Below are 21,122 nucleotides of genomic sequence, written 5' to 3'. Positions count from 1 at the left end.
GAACAATTTGTTACTAATTTGGAGGGAAAACTGAGACAATATACAGTTGACAACAGTGGAGCAGAAAAGGAGAGGTTAGCTTTCAGAGATCTGGTGTACAGCACTACATTTACTCAGTTGGGCCAAAACATTCACAAACACCAAGACTGGTTTGATGAAAATGAAGGGGAAATACAGAAGTCGCTAAATGAGAAAAAGAGAACTCCACGGATACTTCATTTCTAAGAAGGCAACATTTAATTCCATCAAAAATAAAGTCCAAGTGAAGCTTAGAGAGATGCAGGACTCCTGGCTCAGTAAGAAAACAGATGAAATTCAATTTTATGCAGACAGTAACAAACCAAATGTTTTAATGATTTCCTGAAGGCTATTTATAGGCTAAAGACACATAGTACATCTCAACTACTCAGTGTTGATGATCCACATTGATTAACAATAGGGACATGATCCTAAAGAGATGGTCTGAACATTGCCACAGTGTTCTTAATAGACCATTGACCATTTATATCAAGTTGAAGTCAATCAGCCCCTAGCTGAAGGTCTAATGAAGAGGTTTTTGAATGCCATCAGGCTCCTTTCAAATGACAAAGTATCTGGTGCTGATTCTATTCCAATGGGAGGTCCATTGCTCATCCAAAAATTGATTGAAATTTTCCAGGTTATATGGAATGAAGAGGTTATCCCCCCAAAATTCAAGGCTGCCTCCATTGTTCACCACTATAAAGGTAAAGATAATTGATTGCCTTGTGACAATCACAGGGGTAGTTCTCTTTTAATCACTACTGGTAAGATTCTTGCCAGAGTCTTTTTCAATAGGTTGATTATTCACCTGGAAGTTGATCACCTCCCTGAAAGCCAGTGTGGCTTCAGAAAGGGTAGAGGAACAGTCAACATGGTGTTTGCTGCTCACCAACTCCAGGAAAAATACCATGAACAGAATAGAGGTCTGTATACATTTGTAGATCTGATCAAGGTCTTTGATACTGTCAACCGCACCTGGTAAATGGAATAGAAAGTTATATCAAAATTTGGTTGTCTGGAGAAGTTCATCAGTTCCATGATGGCATGCATGCCTGGGTTCTGGATAGCAGACAATGCTTTTGAGATTTCCCAGTCACCAAGGGGTAAAACAAGGATGTGTCCTTGCTCACATACCTTTTAGCATGATATTTTCAGCCATGTTATCAAACGCCTTCAGTGAAAATGAACATGGCCTCAAGATGAGTTACTGCACTGATGGCAAATTCTTTAACTTGAAAAGGTTACAAGTCAAGACCAAAGCGGAGGGAGTGTTGGTGCGTGATCTTCTGTTTGCAGATGATCATGCACTCAATGCAGCCTCTGAAGCTGAGATGTAACAACATATGGATCGATTCTCTGCTGCTTGTGCTAATTTTGGTCTAACAATTAACTTCAAGAAAACACATCAGCCAGGACCCCACTATCCATATGTGGAAACTTCAATTATTGTAAATTAAGAAGTTTTGAGTTCTGTGGAAAATTTCACTTAACTTGGCAGTATACTTTCCAAGGGGGTACATTGACAATGAGGTTGACAGTTGCTTTGCCAGAGCTAGCTCAGTATTTGTGGAGGCTCTGAAAGAAAGTATGGGAGAGAAGAGCCTCCCCAATACTGAAAGTCTATAGAGATGTTGTGCTGATCTCATTGCTATATGCCTGCGAAACCTGGACAGTCCACCAGTGCCATGTCAGGAAACTGAATCACTTCCATTCAAATTGTTTTAGGAAGGTACTGAAGATCACCTGGCAGGAGAAGATACCAGACACTGAGGTCCTTTCTCAAGATAAACTGCCGAGCATTCCAACATTACTATAGAGTGATGGACTGGACACACTGTTAGAATGCCCAAAAAACTATTTTATGGAGAACTCACACAGGGCAAGTGCTCTCAAGGGGGTCAGAAGAAGTGATTCTGAGACACTCTGAAGATCTCATTGAAAAACTTTAGAATTGATTGTACAGCATGGGAGACACTGACCCAGGACTGCCCAACATGGGGTGCCCACTTCAGTGAGGGTGCTGTACTCCATGAGGAAAGTAGAATTGAAGCAGCTCAAAGGAAACATGACATCCATAAGTTTAGAGTGGCACCCCAGATGTACACATGGACTATTTGTGCCCAACCTGTGGTAGAGCATTCCAAGCTTGCATTGATCTGATCATTCACAGTAGGACACACTGTAATTTGTCTCAAACATGATGATGTCATTTTGGTCTTCTTCAATAATGAAGGACAAGAACCAACCAAAGCATGGCTAGACCATCAATGGCCAGAAATAGGAAGGAGGGATAAAGGTTCATGGGACAGAATTAGATCACAAGGATGTGATCATAAGATTAATACCTCCTATTTTTATAGTGTTTTAAGGCTAATGAAGGACCTTCCACATTGCAGTGTTCTTGAGGTAGGGAGAGCAAGAATGACTGCCCCCATTCTATAGAGGAGGCAATTGAGTATGGTGAGGTGTCTTGTCCTTGGTGACACAGAGTCATAGGCAGCAGATAGGAGTTAAATAGATTCATGTCTTCTAGTCCCAATTTCCACTATTATTGTTTTTTTCCACTACCCAGGTTTTTCCTTTGCCTGAAGATACCAGAAGAAAGGAGAGAATGAGTGATGGGCAGACTTGCCTGAGTCAGGAATTGCTAACATGTTCAAGCAACTTCCATGTCTCAAATGAAGACAATGCTTTTGCAAGCAGCTTAAAAGGAGGTGAAGGGGGAGGAGGTTAGTCACAGAGGGGGAGCACCTGTGTGCAGAGCTGTAGACCTGATGCTACAGGAGACACCAGGGCAAACAGTCATGTTCCTTTTCTGTGGATGGGGGGGGGGGTGTGTGTGAAGGGTAGACATGGGTGAGGGGAAGCAAGTGTATCTGTAGCTGGAGGCACCAAGGTAAGAGACTGGGGATGTGACTTGCCCCAAACCACACAATTAGTCTGAGGACTAGCTGTTAGGACATATGCCTCCCAATTCTAAATTATTTCTAGGATGCCTTTCTATAGAAAATATAAATAATCCATGTTAGTATGCACTATATAATAGTCATGGTGTTTTTCCAATGCCCTTATTAAACTGTGTGATCCATGAAGCCAAGGATCTTGTCTTACACCCTAATGCCCTAACCCTTTGTGCTATGTCTGGGATGGCTCAGCACTCTGTATTTGGGAAATATGTGTAGCACTGAACTGAATTGCCCTATAGTTGGATACTTCATTTTGATTCTTAATTTTCTTTTAGGAAAAAGGGTGATGATGCTTCTTAGTGATGTCTGTGTGGTTCAGTGAGATAATGGGCATAAAAGTGCTTGAAAATCATAAAACAGATTTCATATTTGGGGAATTGTCTTCGCCAAAGTACCCAACAGGCAATCATAGAAAAGTGGAAGCAGGTTGCTTCTATTGTGATTCTTCTCATCTACATAACTCTACCCCCACTCCAAGTCAGGCCTTTGGCAGCATCCACTCGGCTGTCAAGTCTCATCAATTCTACCATCATTATGTCCTTTATATCTGACCCATTCTCTTGATATACATGTCCAATCAATAAAAGATTTTTGTTTCTCACATCCTCTCATCAGGCTTACTATATGCCCCTAACTCCAATCTCTTCCAATTTCAATCTGTCCTTAAGATCCTTCCTACCAAAATGAAAATCTATTCTTCATACATCTGCCAAAATAATTTTTCTTTTACTCAGGTTCACTCAGCCCAACTAAAAATTTTTCAGTTGATTCCTGTTGCCTTTAGGAAAACTACAACTTATTTTGGTACATAATTCCACAATTTCTATATGACTTTCCAGGGTTTATTTCACATGATTCCCCTATGGTTTAATTGGAGAAACAGCAACTTGCTGATCTCCCAGAATCATGACAGCTTAGCAAAGAGGAACAAAGATGATTAATTTCATTTTATAGAAAACTGAGATTAAAAAGTGTGCTCAAGTCACTGCCAGAAGTCTGATTAGGTCTTACTCAGGTTTTCTGACCCTTGATTTTGTACTTTTCCCATTCCACAATTCACTGTTTTCTGAATTCAACCTGAATTCAATCTCCACCTCTGAAAACTAAAACCTAGTACCTAGACAGTTCACTCTCTTCATTCATATTTTTCAGTATCCTTCCATCCTTTTGAGGCTCAGCTTAAAGACCATCTACTCTAGAAAGTCTTTTTTTCTCCCCTTCTCTCAAATTTTCCTTTGTCCAAATCTTCTCTTTGTCCTCCTCATGCTCCTTGTGTTGGACTTCTCTGTGAACATGTTTTATCCTTGCTAGTAAAATGTAAGCTCCCTGAGGGCAGGAGTTGTTAATTTTATCTTTGAATCCCCAGAATTGAGCAAAAGGAGCAACTAATGAAGCAAGTTCTTTAAATTTCCTAAACTTGTTTATATTATTTTCATAATGCATCAGTCACCTCAGAGAGAAGTGAGCTATTATTATATAAACAGAAGGTGCTAGGATTATTTAGTGGAATGAGTTACTAAGACTGACAAAATTTAAGTCTAGTCTTAAAAAAGGCCTCTTAATATTTATCCAATCAATTTGAATATAGGACAAAGAGCAAATTGCCTGGGAACTTAAGTGTGGCATGATGAAGGAGGGAAGGGAGAAAAATCTCATCTCAGCATAAGGACAAACCTCCCAAATGACAGTTGTCCACAAGTAGAATGAGCTGCCTCCTCTATGTACCTGGCTCTCCACTCATACAGTTGCCATCTTGAGGAAGGTCTTTATCATTTCATTCCTGAATTATTACAACAGTTGACTGGTAGATTAACCTGCCTAATGTATTTCCTGACTCCAAACCATTCTCCACTCAGCTGCCATTGTGATCTTCCCAATGCTGATCTGACCAGGTTATCCTGCCCCCATCTCCCACCCCCACTTCAGTACTGTCTTCAAATTACCTCCAGGATCAAATATGAAAGCCTCTCTTTGCCTTCACTCCCTTACATATACTCAACAATCCAGTGCCACTGGCCTTCTAGCTGTTCCTACAACAGTTTGCTGTATAGGGTGTTCAGGGAGGACTGGCATCTCTCGTGTAAGGACTTGCTGAGCTCTTTTTTATGACTGCTACTCCATCTTTGGTGTTTACTTGGCACTCAGCTCTCACCTATGGCTCCAAGAAGCTATAGCATCTATAGCAGCAGCACAAACTGCCTCTGCAAAAAGACTAAACTAGGTTGAAGTAACCAAGAGGCTTCAAGCCTATCCAAGAGTCAGAGAGAAGTCTACTCCAAGCATGCAGGGCACTGGTGGTGGTGGTGGTGGTAGGAATGAATAGATGAGACCAATTGAAGACTCTAAGGTCATCTACTGCATTTCAAGCCATCACTGGTCAACTTGATTTTTGTTCTCTAGACTCCAATGACTCTGGAAGAGAGAGTGAGGTTGATGACTTTGCGCAGTTCTATCTCACTTAAATCCAATTCATGCACAATTCAAGACATAACCTTGTAATGTCACTGGTCCCTTTCAAAAATGAAAGTCAAACAACAACAGAATACTGTGTCTGATTCCCCCTATACCTGAAATGTTCTTCCTAGATGAGGATCTAGGTCACCTAACTTCTCTGAGTTTTTTCAAAACACAGTTCAAATTGCACCTCTGCATGAAGTTTCACATGAGATATTCCCTCCCATGGTTGCACAATGCTATGAATTCTCTCAATTAAATTCCTTCATAGTAAAACTTTAATACCTGCACTACCCCCAACCTGGTCATAGTAGAAGAATCTTCATCATCATAAAGGTAATAACTATAATAACCCACACTGATAGAGCACTTTATAGTTTCCTAAGTATTTTATTACAAACATGATCTTATTTGATCCTCATAGACAAAGAATGATTATCCTCATTTAATGATGAGGAGACTTAGATCCAAAGAAATTAAATGTTACTCCCTGAGTAGTTTTGAGCATATTATTTAATCTTTCCTGGCCTCAGTTTCCTCATCTGTAAAATAAGGGGGTTGGACTGAAGGACCTTTATGGTTCCTCCCTAATCTAAACCTATAAAACTATGAAATTTGCCTAAGGTCATTTAATAAATGGAATACCTGGGACTCAAACATGGGTCTTCTGACCCCAGAGACAGTGTCTTTCCAGGCATTAACATTAGTATGGTACAAAGCACATTCACTTCCATTAGGTAAGTGGTTCTCACCACGAACCTGTGAAGAACAAAAAACATGGATTGCTATTTTCATTTTACAGATGAGAAAACTGAAACAAGCTGAAGGAAATGACCTGCCCGAAATCCCAGGCCTAATAAGGGCAGAGCCAGGACTAGGAACTAATGCAGTCTAATGACTGATTTATCTTATGTTCTTTCTAGTCTACCAAAAATGCCAAGATTAGAAGAAATAGTAGAACTCTTGGGGCTCTAGTTTGTGTAAAAAGTGGTATGGGGTTTCTAATGACCACAAACTCAACATGAACCAAGAGTGTGATCTGACAATAATAATAATAACACTAATATGATCTTCAACTCTACTAGCATAAATATACCCGTTTCTAGGATATTTTCTCTATATCCCTCCCTCTCTTATTTGAAGAAAAAAGATAATAAAGTCTATCTTATCCAAGACATGATTGGTGATGATTGAGGCTGACAATAGAGATTGGTATATAAAAGAGGAAGGGCCTATGGGGATAGACAAGGACACAAGACAGAAAAGTGATTCTAAAGGATTTTTGATTCTCATCTTGCAGAGGGGAAACAAATGGGATCTCATACCTTACCTTGTCTGAGAACAAAGACCTACTTGGCATGAACCTCAACAGGAAGTGCTACATTTTCTCAACTTTTCTCCAAGACCAAATTTAGTCATTATTAATATGGAGCACTCAAGGTCATTTCATTTTTTACACTGATATGATCATTTTGTGTGTGTATATATATATATATATATATATATATATGTTCTTTTATGCTTATTCAATTCTGTATCATTTCATCTTATGACTCCTCTGAATTCTTCATATTCATTTTCAGTGAAGACAGAGTAATACTCCAATACCATACCACAATCAGTTTAGTCATTTCAAAATGAATGGATAGTCACTTTTCCCCCAGTTCTTTGCCACCACTAAGTTGCTATGCATATTTTGGTATATAGGTGGCCATTTTTGCTGTCTTTGATCTAGAAATCCATATCTATTGATCCATCCAATTACTAGATCATGTCAATTCAACAAGCATTTATTAAGCACTTACTAATCACTTGGGATTCAAAGGTGAAAAAAATAACCCTACTTTCAAGGAGTATCATTCTAAATTATTTTCCATAAGTAATCAGACCAATTCCTAGCTCCACAAATGGTGCATGAATGTGTCTGTTTCGCCACAATCTCCTACTCCCCATCAACATCAACTACTCCTATGTTTTGTCATCTTTGCTGTTTTCCTGGGTGAAAACAAAGCCTGAGTTATAACTGATTTGTATGTTTCTTATTAGTAACTTGAAGCACTCTTTCATAAGATTGTTAAATATGTATAATTCTTAGAATAGAATGTTTTATTTGATAAGAACTGCTGAGAAAATCACAAAGTAGACTGGCAGAAATTAGGCTCAGAACAGCATATTACACCATATTCTACAGTATATTCAAATTGGATGCATGACTTGAAAATTCAGGATCACATAATTAAGAAAAATTGGAAGAGATTAAGTTACTTTCAGAACTATGGATAGGGGATGAATCCTAAACCTAAACCTAAACAAGGGATAGTAGCAATTGCAAAAGATAAAATGATAATTTTGATCACAAGAAATTGAAAAGCTTTTGCACAATCAAAATTAATGCATTTGGAATAAGAAGCAGCAATCACCTGGAAAAATATGTATATAAAATATCTCTGATGAGGGCTTGATATCTAAAATATTCCAACAACTAACGGAAATATATGACCAAAAGTCATTCCTCAGTGGTCAAGGAATATGAATAAATCGTTCTCATAAGAAGAATGGTTATACGAAGAAATGTTTCAAATTGAGGAAGCGAAGTGATGCAGTAGGTAGAACACTGGCCCTGGAGTCAAGAGGCTTCTGAGTTAAAATCCTGCCTCAGACACTTAATAATTACCTAGCTATGGGACCTTGGACAAGTCACTTAACCCCACTGTCTTGCAAAAAAAAAAAAAGTTTCAAATCACTAAAAATAAGAAAAATACAAATCAAAACAACCCTGTGGCTTTACCTCACACCTTCAAAATTGGCAAAGATGACAAAAACCAGAAGCCACCCATATTGGAGTTGTAGTGAGATGGGTCCACTGATAAATTACTGATATAGTTATGAACTGGCATCAATATTCTGGAAAGCATTTGGAATTATGAGAGTAAAATTACTAAAATATCCTTAAATCTTTATGTACATTTCCAAAGATTCTACTGCTAGATATGTGCCTCAAGGTCACTGACAAAAAGAAAGGTTCTATATAAACTAAAATATAGCAATCCTTTTTGTAGTAAAAATATGGAAATTACAATAGTAAATGACCCTCAATTGAGGAATGGTTAAACAAATGGTAAAGCATGAATATAATAGAATATTACTGGGTTATATGAAACAATGAATATGGAGACAGAAAAGCATGGAAAGTCTTATATGAAGTGATGTAAATGAAGTAAGCAGGGCTAGAAAGCAATATGCACAATAATTATAATAGTGAATACAAAAAAAGAACAATCATTTACAAGCAATGGAAAATGGATGTCACAAAATCTGTACTAGATCTAAAATTGAATTACAAGATGATAATCATCAAAACAACCTGTCTAAGAAATAGAGTGATGGATCAGTGGAATCAGTAATAAATGACCATAGTAATCTATAATCTAAGATCATATAATCAAAGAACCAAGCTTTTAGGACAGGAACTTTCTAATTGACAAAAACTACAGGGAGAAAAAAAAACTACAGGGAAAACTGGAAACCAATCTGGCAGAATATAGACATAGCCCAATACATCACACCATCTATCAAGATAAGGTCAAAATGGGTACATGATTTAGACATAAAGGGTGATATCATAAGCAAATTAGGGCAGCATGGAATAGTTTATTCCATAGCCAGTTCTTTGGATAAGGGAATAATTTATAACTAAACAAGAGCTAGAAAATATTAAGAAATTAAATGGATAATTTTGATTATATTAAATAAAAAACATTTTACCCAAGCAGAAGCAATGCAACCAAGATAGTAGGAAAGCAGAAATTTGGGGAACATTATAGCAAGTGTCTCTGATAAAGGTCTCATTTCTCAAATATGCAGATAACTGAATCAAAATTTTAAGATATGAGTCATTCCCCAACTGATAAAAGGCCAAAGGATATGAACATGAAATTTTCAGATGAAGAAATCAAAGCTACTTATTGGAATATGAAAAAATGCTCTAAATCACTAATGATTAGCAAAATGTAAATTAAAATAATTTTGAGGTACTACCACACCCTTATGACCAGGAAAGGAAAATGACAAATATTAGAGGGGATATGGGAAATTGGTACACTAATGCATAGTTGGTGACTGATCTAATCATTGTGGAAAACAATTTGAAACTAATTCCAAAGGGCTACAAACTTGTGCATATCCTTTGACCTAGTGATAGTCCTTCTAGGACTATATGCCTCCCCCAAATTTTTTTTAAAAGAAAAAAGGACCTATTCGCACAAAAATATTTAGTTTTTTTTTTTTTTGTGGTGGCAAAGAATTGAAAATTGAGGGGACTCTCATCAATTGGGGAATGACTGAACAAGTTTTGGTATATCATTGTAATGGAATACTATTGTGGTATAAGCAATAATGAGCAGGATGCTTTCAGAAAAACCTGGGAAGACATACATAAACTGATGAAGATTGAAGTTAGTAGAATCAGAATATGGTATGCAGTAATAATATTATATGATGATAAACCTTGAATGCCTTAGCTGTTCTCAGCAATATGATAATCAAGATAATTCCAAAGGATTTATGATTAGGACAGCTATCCATTTCCAAAGAAAGAATTGATGGAGTCTGAATGAAGATTAAAGCATACTATTTTTCACTTTTACTTTTTTCACGTTTTTATTTTCGGACTATATTTTCTTTCAAACCTAATATGGAAATGTTGTGCACAATTAAACATGTATAATCTATATTGAATTGTTTGCCTTCTCAATGTAGGGGGAAGAGAGAGGATGGAAATTTGGAACTCAATTTTTGAGTGAATTTGTAAATCAAATTTTTACAAATGCTAAAAATTGTTTTTACATATAATTAGAAAGAATAAAATTTTATTTAAAAAAGATTCCTGTTCCTTTCCAGACGTCGGAGTCCTTGGGGTGTGGTACATTCCATATACCATCAAGTTGTTCTTATTTTTTAATTTGTTGTTCAGCTTTAATAGTTTTTCCCCCTACATTTCTTTCTTTTTTTAAGAACTTCTTGATTGCCTTATTTTAACCACTTTTCCACTGAGGCATGTCTCTTGATAGTCCATATTTTTAATTTCATAAACACATATGTGTGCATGCATTTATACAGATATACATCAGACCCTTCTCAGAGTAATTTAATGCAAACATTTTTCCCCAATTGAGTTGCCCTTCTTGTCCTATTTGCATTGTTTATGAAAATGTAAATTTCAATAAAATTTGTCTATTGTATCTTTGACAATATTCTTAACTTGTTTAAGAATTTCCTCACTCAGATGTAGTTTTGAAGGATATTTCTATCCATTTTCCTCCAATTTTTTATGCCAAAATGACAAAATATTGGGAAGTGATATGGGAAAACTGGGACACTAATGCACAGTTGATGAGCACAATGGCTCTTTATTAAATCAAGCATCCATTTGGAATTTATTGCAGTATATCATTTAACACGCTAGTCTGAATCTTTTTTATTATGTGGCTTTCTAGTATTCTTTTATTTTTTTTCAGATAAGGATTTCTTCCTCACGTAGCTTTTCTTGGGTGAATTCAGTTATTTCTAATTCTTGTTTAGTTTGTTCCACTAGTCTACTTTTCTATTTTTAACCAGCACAAAATAGTTCCGATGATTGCTACAATATAACTTGAGGTTCTGGAAGTGTTGGTCCAAATCTTTTTCATTTTTTTAAAAATTAAGATTCTAAATCTTTTGTTCCTTATATGAATTTTGCTTCAATTTGTGAATATCTGGTATAAAGTTTAATTGGTATAATATTAAACTTGCAAATTAATGTAAATAGTATAATTGTTATACTAGTACATATATAGGTGGCAGGTATCTCAAGATGGAAGTTTGTTTACATCTTCCTGACATTAAAGAAATTTTAATGTTATTTGGGTCAGTGTTCTGAGATATATACCCTGCATTTAAAGATTTTCCACAAGTTTTTGACATTTAGAATGAGGCACTCAATAAATATTTTGGTATTTTTGATAGCTGAAAAGTAGACTGGGAAAGGTTAGGGAGCTGGCCTTTGGAATTCAAGTCCTACCTCTGTCACTATGGACAAATCTAGTGCCTCAAGAAACTTGTTTAATTGTTGGTCGACTAGTGTTCCACCAGGCTGTCTTTATCTAGAGAATTAAATGACATTATGTTGGGAATCAAGGTACAGTATGTCTAACTCTGACTGATCAGATCAATATGAGCTCAGAAGGTAAAAAGGTAAGCCACAGGTCACGTAAAAATAGGTCATAAGATCATTTGGAGTGAGACATTTCTAAATTTGCACATCTAACATTTCTTTTGTGTTACTGCAATTCTCCTTAGCTCATAGAGCACCACACCTTCTTTGATATGAGCATACCAAATTGGGTGGTCCAGCATCAGTGTTTCCCCATGTTTCACAATTCCAAAGTTCTTTAGAGAGATCTTGAGAGTGTTCTTGTATCACTTCTGACCTCCATGTGAGTGCTTACCTTATGTGAATTCTCCATAAAATAGTCTTTTAATCAAGCACTACAGCCAACACATTAGAATTGAGCTCTCTGCAGTAGTTTGAGTGCTTATTCAGTTCCAGAAAGGATCTCAGTGTCCAGTACCTTACCTTCCTAAAACAGAGCACTGGTAGATTATCCATTGGCATACAACAATGAGGTTAGCATTCAAAATTTATCTGTTGTAACCAATGGTTCCACACATGATGGTGTGGTGCTGGATAGTGGAGCCTGTTTTCTTAATGTTGTTCAGCACAGGCAGAAGAAAATCAATCCATATTCTGTTGCATCTCAGTCTCAGAGGCTGCAAAATAACTTCATTTGCAAGTTTGGACAAAGAATGACTGACTTCAACCTGCAAGTCAATGGCTTAAGCATTGAGGATGGTCTGTTGAGAATACTATTGGATGTTTAGCTCATCTATCCAAGATCATATTCATATCTCACCAATCAATGTGGTTCCATCAGCACTGAGTAGGTGAATGCACTATAGGTCTTTGACCCATAAATAGCCCTCAGAACATCATAAAAGTACTTTAGATTGTTATAATCAGCATAAAAATAAATTTTATCTGCCTTCTTACTGAGCCAAGAATCTAAGCTTTTTTATGCATTTGACTCTTGATAGAGTTAAACATGGCTTCTTAGAAATGGATGAATTATTCTTAGTAAATCTTACATGTTCTCATTTTTCATTTAGCAGTTTTGGAATTTCCTCATCATTTTCATCAAATCAATTTTGGTGTCTTGTGAGTGTTCTACCCCAGATGAATAAATGTGATGCTATGTACCAACTCTCTTGAAAAATGACTGATCCTTTTCTGCTTCACTATCGCCAAGGCGTGTTGGTTCAGCTTTCCCTCCAAGTTAGCAACAAACTGTTAACTCTAGGAAAAGAATTCTCATCTGTTGACATTGTCTTCTAGGCATCATCTTACCTTGAGGCCATCAATTTAGCTGAATGTCCAACTTGGAGAGATTAAGTCTATAATTAGCCCAGTATGCCTTTGTCATTCTCATATCCTATCTCCTCTGCTTAAAAGTCGACTAAATGCCAATGCTTGCTCCAAAGATGCATTTATAGTTTTGTTGCATTTATATAAATGGAATTCAGTGCTGGTGATGAGTCATGAGATGCACAGTACTTTGACAATACCTATAACTGTTACTGTTTTCAACTCCATTTCTCCCAGGGTTTCCCTGCCATTCTGTAATTTCTTTGGCATTTAAGTCACCCAAAATTCTAAGTTTGTACTTTTTTGACTGATGAGGAGGGCTTCCATGTCTTTATAAAATTTTTCTTTTACTTCCTAAGAGCATATGCACTGATGTTAGCATATTTTCCCATAAGTAGCAATCGCATTGTCATGGGTCCATCATACATTCATTTTGGTAGCCATCTAAGTTTGTTGACATTAGTTCTGATTGTAAAACCTATTGCAGCTTCACAGTGCTCCCCATCACTGCAGCCACTGCAGGAAAACAAGTACCCAGCTCTAACTTAGGTAAGGTGGCCTTTGCTTACCAGTCCTTTTTCACCCAGGGCTGCTATTTGGATGCAATACCTGCTGAGTTCTCTCACCTTTCAGGTTCACCAGATATCCATAATAACCTTTTTGGACATATAACTGATGTTGAGTGGAATCATCTTCATAACAGTGTTTATACATTTCTTTTGCCTGTTTTTACCATAGTGTGAGATCCCTTTCTGCAAGTAGACCAAGGTTGAGTGAATGAGATAATTTCTAAGATAACTTTTCTAGTCCCTTCCTCACATCAAGAGGTGAAGAGTGCAGTCCTTTTAAAAAGCTACTCAGATACATAAGATTACTGAATCCCACTGCTGTTTCAGTCTAGTGAAAAAACCGAATGACCTAGGCTGGCTCTATGCAGGGTTCTAACTGGTTACCAATGTATTGGCACCTGCTGCTTTGTCACTTGTCTGATGCCACAGAAATTTTGAGGTAGGTAAAGATGATAAAATGGCATGATGTCATTTGACTCACAGCACATAAATTGGATTTAAGTGAGGCAGAGTTGTATCATCAGCCTCACTCTTCCAGTCATCACATTTCACTGCCAAGACAAAATCAAGATGACTGATGACTCAGGATGCAGTGGATGATGTTGGCATCTTTAATTTACTCTCAACAAGATCTAAATACTCCATAGTGCATGCTTCAGTCACCTTTGTGGCTACTGGATCAAACTTCTCATCTGCCAGTTCTTCCAGAAGTTTTTACAGGCTTGTGGTAGACACCTCCATAATTCACCAATGGTTTCAGACCCCTTGTTTACCCTAAACCTGGTTTAGCTCTTTTGCCAAAATGATTATGTAGGTATGGCCATTGAACGTGCTGTAGCTTCTTGGGGTCGTGGGTGAGAGTTGGGTGAACCATGTGGACACCAAAAGTGGAAAGCCCTGGTAAAAGTTTGACAGCTCTCATACCAGAGGTACTAATCTTCCCTTAACACTCTACACTCTTTAATGTTTCACCTTTAAGGTAGCCATACAATATCACTGAAAGAATATTGGTTTAGAAGGATGGGTGGACCCTTGTTTCAAAAAGAGGCCCAGTTATTTTAAAAACTTGTAAATTTCCCATATGCAAGCTGAGTGAATTTAATCACTCTACTATTTAATTTGGGGCACAATTTTGGTATCCAAAATTGTTTTCTTATGGTGAAGTTCTAGGATATATAATTCAACTGCCTATCCTTATGAACAACAGACACTTCATTCACTTGCTTTCTCCTGTGTGGATACATCCAACTTTCAGATTAATTACTGATGTCACTAAGATGGTATGACCACAATTCTGTCTTAGAATGAAGAAGTATCAATCACACGAAGTGGTTCAGCAACATAGAAATAAAAGAGTACCTAGATAACAAAAATCTTTAGTTAAAATAGTGAGCTACTAACCAATTTCCCACTTCTTCATCTTGACCCTGGACTCTCAGTGAAATGCCCTCTCCAGCAGCATCCACAATCAAGTATCTTAGTCAAGCTCTGACTCCTCAAGCTTAACTAAGTGCATACTTTACGTCACCTATCCTGGGGACAAAACCTCCTAGTTGGCTAGTTATGACTCTGACAATAATATTCCCCATTCCTGCTTCTATAGTTTCATATGCTTGTAATGATCTTTATCTCATCATTTCCTCCATACATACTCCTATCAGGTGTTAATCATCACTGATAATTCACATTTCTACAGCTATTTAAGAGTTATAAATCACTTTCTTAGCAATAACTCTACAAAGTAGGAAGTACAGGTATTATCTCCTGCAGATGAAGTAACTAAGACTCTGAGAAGATGAGTTATTTGCCAGAGATCACACAGCAGGAGGATCTGAATTCAGGTCTCCTGACTTGAAGCTAAACCCTTTTGGCACTTTTTAAGTACTTTTGGACACTTAGCACATTTCAATTTGAACTTGAGCCTGGTAAATAGGTCAATAATAGGACATCCAATTAGGAGAAATAAGTTCAAATTTTCCATCAGACACTGATTAGTTAAGTGATGATCAGTCACTTAGCCATCCAGGGTCTGTATACTCATGTGTTAAATGAAGATAATAATGCTGGTACCACTCAACTCACAAAGAAAAGTGCTTTGCAAAACAGCATTATAGAAATGAGTTTTGGTTGCTTCAGGAATTAATAAGTTCTCTTTTCGTAGATGTGGTCAAATAATGCTAAAAATGATCACTTGTTGGGATGTTGAGGGGACTGACCCATATGGACAGAATGCCCTCCAAGATCCCCTCTGATCTAGGATTCTATGGAAACATGAGACCATACAGTAAAAAATGATAAATCAACAGAAATATGTACTCAATTCAAAAAAAGAAGGGGGTAGGGAAATCTTGAGTTTTGAATTGTAAAGAAAAAGATAGAAAAGCCAAACTCGAGGCAAAGTTTAACCAGAAACACTTTTATGCCTCGAGCAACTGCCTATCTATTTATGAGTTAATACTAAAAATAACCTAGCTACTTCCTTCCTTTTCCATAGCCTTGAAAAGGAAAAAAAAACTTGGTTAATTCACCTAGTGCAGGGCTGTCCCACCTATAATAAAAGTTTTTATTGAAACAATAGACAATATATTTTGATTTGCTATTTTAGTGAGAGCTCTGTGGTAGCTCAGCTTCATTTACTAAAGCATTTAGTAAACCCACAGGGGGCTGCATAAAATTCACAATGCAGGTGAGGCTACCAGCCATATTTTAGATAGCCCTGACCTAAGGATGACCTTAGAGAAGTGGATAGTGGAAATAATATAGGAAATTGAATTTTGACACAACCTACAACAAAAGCTTGTGAGAATTGAAAATAATGGATATAAGGAATTTTATGCGGAAAACGTATTATATAAATGTCACATGTATGCATATGTGAACAAAAATATACATATATTTATATGTATGGGTACTGACTTTTGATTTCATTAGAAAAGGAATTCCCAATGTGTAAACTCCTCTCAAAAGATATTCATCTTTTTTCTAATTTATACTCTTAGTTGTCTGAGGCCCTGAGAATATAAATGATTTGTCATTGATCACATAGCTAGTTAAGTAACTGAGGCAGGATTTGAATGCAGTCCCAACTCCAGCATTCTAATATCTAGTCCACACTGCCTCTCTAAAAGCATGTACAAGTAAATTGCATTGGGAGTCAGAAAACTTAAAGTTTGCTCCCAACTTTGCCACTGATTCTAACGTATGTAAACAAAGGCAAGGGTCTCCTCTCCCTATTCTGCATCTGTAACCTTATTGTAAGGTAAAAGGATAGCATGTAAGTTTCCAAAATCACAGAATTTCCGAATTGGAATGGACCTTAGTGGCCAAGTAATGCAACATGTACATTAAAGACTTTCAGCAAAAGGGAATCTGCTACCTCAAGAGGTGTCCATTCCACTTAGGGACAACTCTAATTGTTAACAAGTTTTTTCCAACAGAGATTCTAAAAATATCATTCCAATTTCTATTAAGCATTTTTTGTTTTACATGCGGCTAGATGGTACAGTGGATAGAGTGCTGGGCCTGGCATCAGAAAAACTCAACTTTGTTCATTTTAATCTGGCCTCAGATACTTACTAGCTACTATGACCCACTTAACACTATTTGCCTCAGTTTTCTCAGTTATAAAATAAACTGAAAAAGAAAATGAAAAACCGCTCCAGTATCTTTGCCAAGAAAATCCTAAATAGGGATGTCAAAAATGACTTAACAAAAACAAAATATTTGTTTTGCCATCTGAAGTCAGAGGAAACAAATCTAATCCATATGACTATATTCTCCTAACTCCTCTTATCCTCAACCTTCTCTAGGCTTAAAGATCCCCAGTTCCTTCAGCTGAAGTCCTTCACCTTCCTAGTTATTCTCTGGCTTATCTATGCATTTTCTTAAATGTGGGGTCAGAACTTGAAGACAGTGTTCCATATATGGTCTTACTAGTGTAAAGAATATGAGGACTGTCAAACAGAATCTAAAATTATATAAGGTCTCTTGAATATTACATCCCACTAGGGACTCATCTTTTCATATTTTTCACAAGAAATTGGCTTCACAGCTATAAAATTTTATGCTGATCCTTACTAAATTTCATCTTCAATTCAGTCAAATGTTTGAGCTTGTCAAAATTTTCTTAGATCCATTGCCCAAGATTAGCATTCCTAAGAGTACTCACATCTGAAAATTTGAGTATGATATCCACACTTATTCTTTTCCAAGGTCTTGATAAAAATACTAGATATATCTCTTTCAGTGCTAACATTATGTGTTCAATGGTCCCTTCTAGCTCTGATAATCCATATCCTAAGATCTCTTCAAGCATTAAGGTTCTATGGTTTTAATATGACAGTATCAATATTAAAAAATAGAAAATATGGCCATAGCAATGATTCCATTTGGCACAACCATTTTAAAATCTATTACTGCTAAACTCTAAGAAGAAGATAATGTTGGGGTATAGGAATTCTTTAGAAACCCATTCATGTTGCCTATGAATTAAATATGGACAGTAAAAATAGGCCTAGACTGATTTAAAATCTTGCTCCACTGCTACCAGTTATTAGAAACAGTTTCAAAGACTATGACTAGTGTCAACACATTTAAATGATATACAATAGCTCCATCTATAGGTTACTAAGTCAAATTATTACTTAATTGGAAGTAATTACAATCATCAGCAAAAAACCAACAAAACAGTACACCTTCTGAATTCTTGTATTTGAATCCTCAGTGTTCCTTTAAGTTGGAATTTATTAACTACAATATCACAAGTTAAAAAAAAGCAGACGCAAAAATTAGGAGACTGCTGATGAATTCTACTTACAGTACTCAGCACCAAAAAATTGGGCAGTTATGCTGATATATGTATATACAGGTCAACAATTTGTCAAAGTCTTAAAATGCTTATTTATAGTGAAATCTATATAAAACCATTAAAAACTTATTTTATTTACATTATTTAAAAAAATGAAAAGTACTGTTTCGTTTTTCCACAACTTGTCAAAACTGACTCTCTAACCCTCCAGTCTATTTCCCTCCTCCACCCACCCCCTTTCTATCTGTGACATACAGTGATCACAAGACCCAAACATATTGCTTGAATAGACTGTGCCCTAAAAAGGTAGAACACCTTTAAAACATAGTAAGCTTAGAATAGCAACTGAACATTTGTACATTCACAAGGGGGTAGACAACCACATGAAAGAGGTGAGTGTGTGAGTATACATATATATGTGTGTGTTTTCCCAAAGCCTTAGTTCAATATAAATGTGCAATTTCACAGTAAGAACTCATCCTGTAAATAATTATGATTTTTCCTAATCTGAACGAACATTTTCTTTAGGCTCAAAAAGTTTCTTTCCCTCCACATCACAGTGAAATATTCTTTCAGGTGTGTTCAAAAAATGTATTCCTAGTTAAAAGGAGTATGTCAAAAAGGGCAAGGCCTGTTTTGAAATCTTTACATTTAAACAGAAAGTGAATAGCGCTGCCTGTGGCTCTAAGAATATTGTTTTGTAAATAAATTAGCATATAACTTGTAAAAGTACACAGGCCTCAAAGGCAGCCACTAAATTCACATGTGACCAATAGAGAATGACTGAACCTCTTTTAAGGATCCCAAAAGAACTTTAGTGCTAATATTTTCCTAAGTTTTTAGTAATTCAATATGAATTGGGCCAAGTGCAAAATTGTCACCAGCTCAACATTTCCTGTGGCTTTGCAAAAGGGGGGAGGGAGGGAGGGAGGGAGAGGGAGAGGGAGAGAGGGAGGGGGGAGAGAGAGAGAGAAAGAGAGAGAGCGCGAGCGAGCTTGAGATTTAAAACTGTCCCTGGTGTGCTTTTCCAAAAACACAATGTCCATTCACATTCCTTTCCAACTGGAGTTTTGTTTAGCAGATGCCAACTGAGAAACAAAAACAGGAAAAGTCTCTCTTTGCTGCTGGACAAAGTTTTCTATCTGGTCATAGTCCAAGAGAAGAAGTTCAAATATTAGGTCTCAAGTTGTTTCAAATTTGAATTTTTTTCCTTTTCTTTCCTTTTTTTTAAAATTTTATTTTGTTCTTTTTTTTTTTAAAAAAAGGCCATGCCACCCTTGTGAGTTACAACTCAAGTTTTGAAATGGTGCTTTGGCAGCAACATCTTGGTGAAATGCACCTGTCATTTCAGGATCCACGGCATAACGAATTGCAAAGTGCTCTCTATACAGCAAAATACAAGGGATTCTCTGGACACCTGGGAAGGGAACCCAGCAGGTTTTAAAGTGCACTCTGGTGCCCAAAACACTAGGATCGTTCCGCTGAATTCTGAGAAGGGCTGGGCTCTGTCCCCTCCTCTGTGCTGCTGTCCAAGTCCTGCTCCAGTACCGTCTCATCTTCATCCAGCTGTTGACTAGTGAAGTTATTGAGTTCAAGAAACCCACTGGGCTCTACCACCACATTGGAGCTGGAGTGACAAGGAATTGAATACTGTGGGATGGTCTGTAACAGAAGACACACATGACAAGGATTTAACCTCTGTATTAGTCCAGGGGGTGAGGTGGGACAGGAGTAATGGGGAGTAAAGACTAAAAAAGATGGTGGCCTCAACAAAAGACCAGCATGGAGGTTGATAAATGTTTTTTTAGAGGTATCTCCTATAGATTATTAATTAGGGCAGCATATTATGTTTAAAAAAGGCATAAGGCTAAAAGCCAGGAAAGAACTGGAGATTCATTTCTGACTTTTATAATCACAGAATCTTAAGAGTTAGAAATGACTTTGGAGATCTAGTCTGATGGCCTCATTCTATAGTTGAAGATGAAGAAATTGAGACCTACAGGGGGGAAAATGCCTCACTTATCATACAATTACATGATAGCAGAGAGATTGGATATTCTCTAAGATCTCTTCCAGGGCCAAATTACAATTTATACTTTATATATTGTGGGTGGATGTTATGTTATGAGCATCAATAACAAAATTGAAAACAATTACTGTTTTTAACTAAAGAAATATATGTAAATAATCTTTAAAAATACTACTAAATAGCATTTATTAAGACATATTACCTAAGTCAAATATTTTAACATATTTATTGATAAGGGTAAAAAATAACAACAGTTCTTTAAAGTTAAAAAGCCAACTAAAATCTGAAAACTGTTATCATGAGGGGCCAGAGATAATTCATGTTGAATGAAAGTACATATACATACTAAATATAAGTAAATTATGTTATTGGATCATATCTCGATGGCAACTCAACATAATCAAGTATTGGTTCTGCTTTATTCTATCTTTCTCCATGGCCAAAATCACTGAAAAAAGTCTAATGCTAGAATTATGTAGCCTGGGAGGCAGACCATTGGAATTCTAATCAGAATCATCCTACTAACTTGATGCAGCTACTTCTAAGGGGAAACCCCCATTCTTAGTCTCAGTTTCCTCATATATAAAATGAGGGGATTGTACTTAAGTAGAAAACCTTTTAAAATTCTAAAACTATTATTTATGTTCAGATTACCTACATTTTTATTATTATTATTATTATTATTATTATTATTATTATTCCCTTAGAGAAAGCAAAGTGCTTTCATAAATCCTCTTTGGACTGTTTACTGAATTCTAAATCAGATTCTATTGCCAATAGAGTGATTTAATTGCTTACAGAGATTAGAAGTATGTGC

General features: G+C 36.5%; 1 protein-coding gene across 8 annotated transcripts in view; it reads right to left on the bottom strand.

Moving 5' to 3' along the window:
- Nucleotides 1–4,450: 4,450 nt before the first annotated feature.
- Nucleotides 4,451–21,122, bottom strand: part of EMSY (EMSY transcriptional repressor, BRCA2 interacting) — a 183,956-nt gene continuing 167,284 nt past the window's right edge. For 4 of the 8 annotated variants that reach the window (XM_074216919.1, XM_074216921.1, XM_074216920.1 and 1 more), the window contains one exon: nucleotides 4,454–19,938. In XM_074216919.1, the coding sequence (XP_074073020.1) occupies nucleotides 19,744–19,938 (195 nt within the window). In that variant the 3' untranslated portion in view covers nucleotides 4,454–19,743. Of the gene's footprint in view, nucleotides 19,939–21,122 lie in introns of all 8 variants that reach the window. The other 4 variants (XM_074216925.1, XM_074216922.1, XM_074216924.1 and 1 more) reach the window with 4 other exon arrangements.

This window comes from Macrotis lagotis, chromosome 1, assembly GCF_037893015.1.
Source record: "Macrotis lagotis isolate mMagLag1 chromosome 1, bilby.v1.9.chrom.fasta, whole genome shotgun sequence".
NCBI lineage: Eukaryota > Metazoa > Chordata > Mammalia > Peramelemorphia > Peramelidae > Macrotis > Macrotis lagotis.
This window is presented reverse-complemented; position numbering and strand designations above follow the sequence as displayed.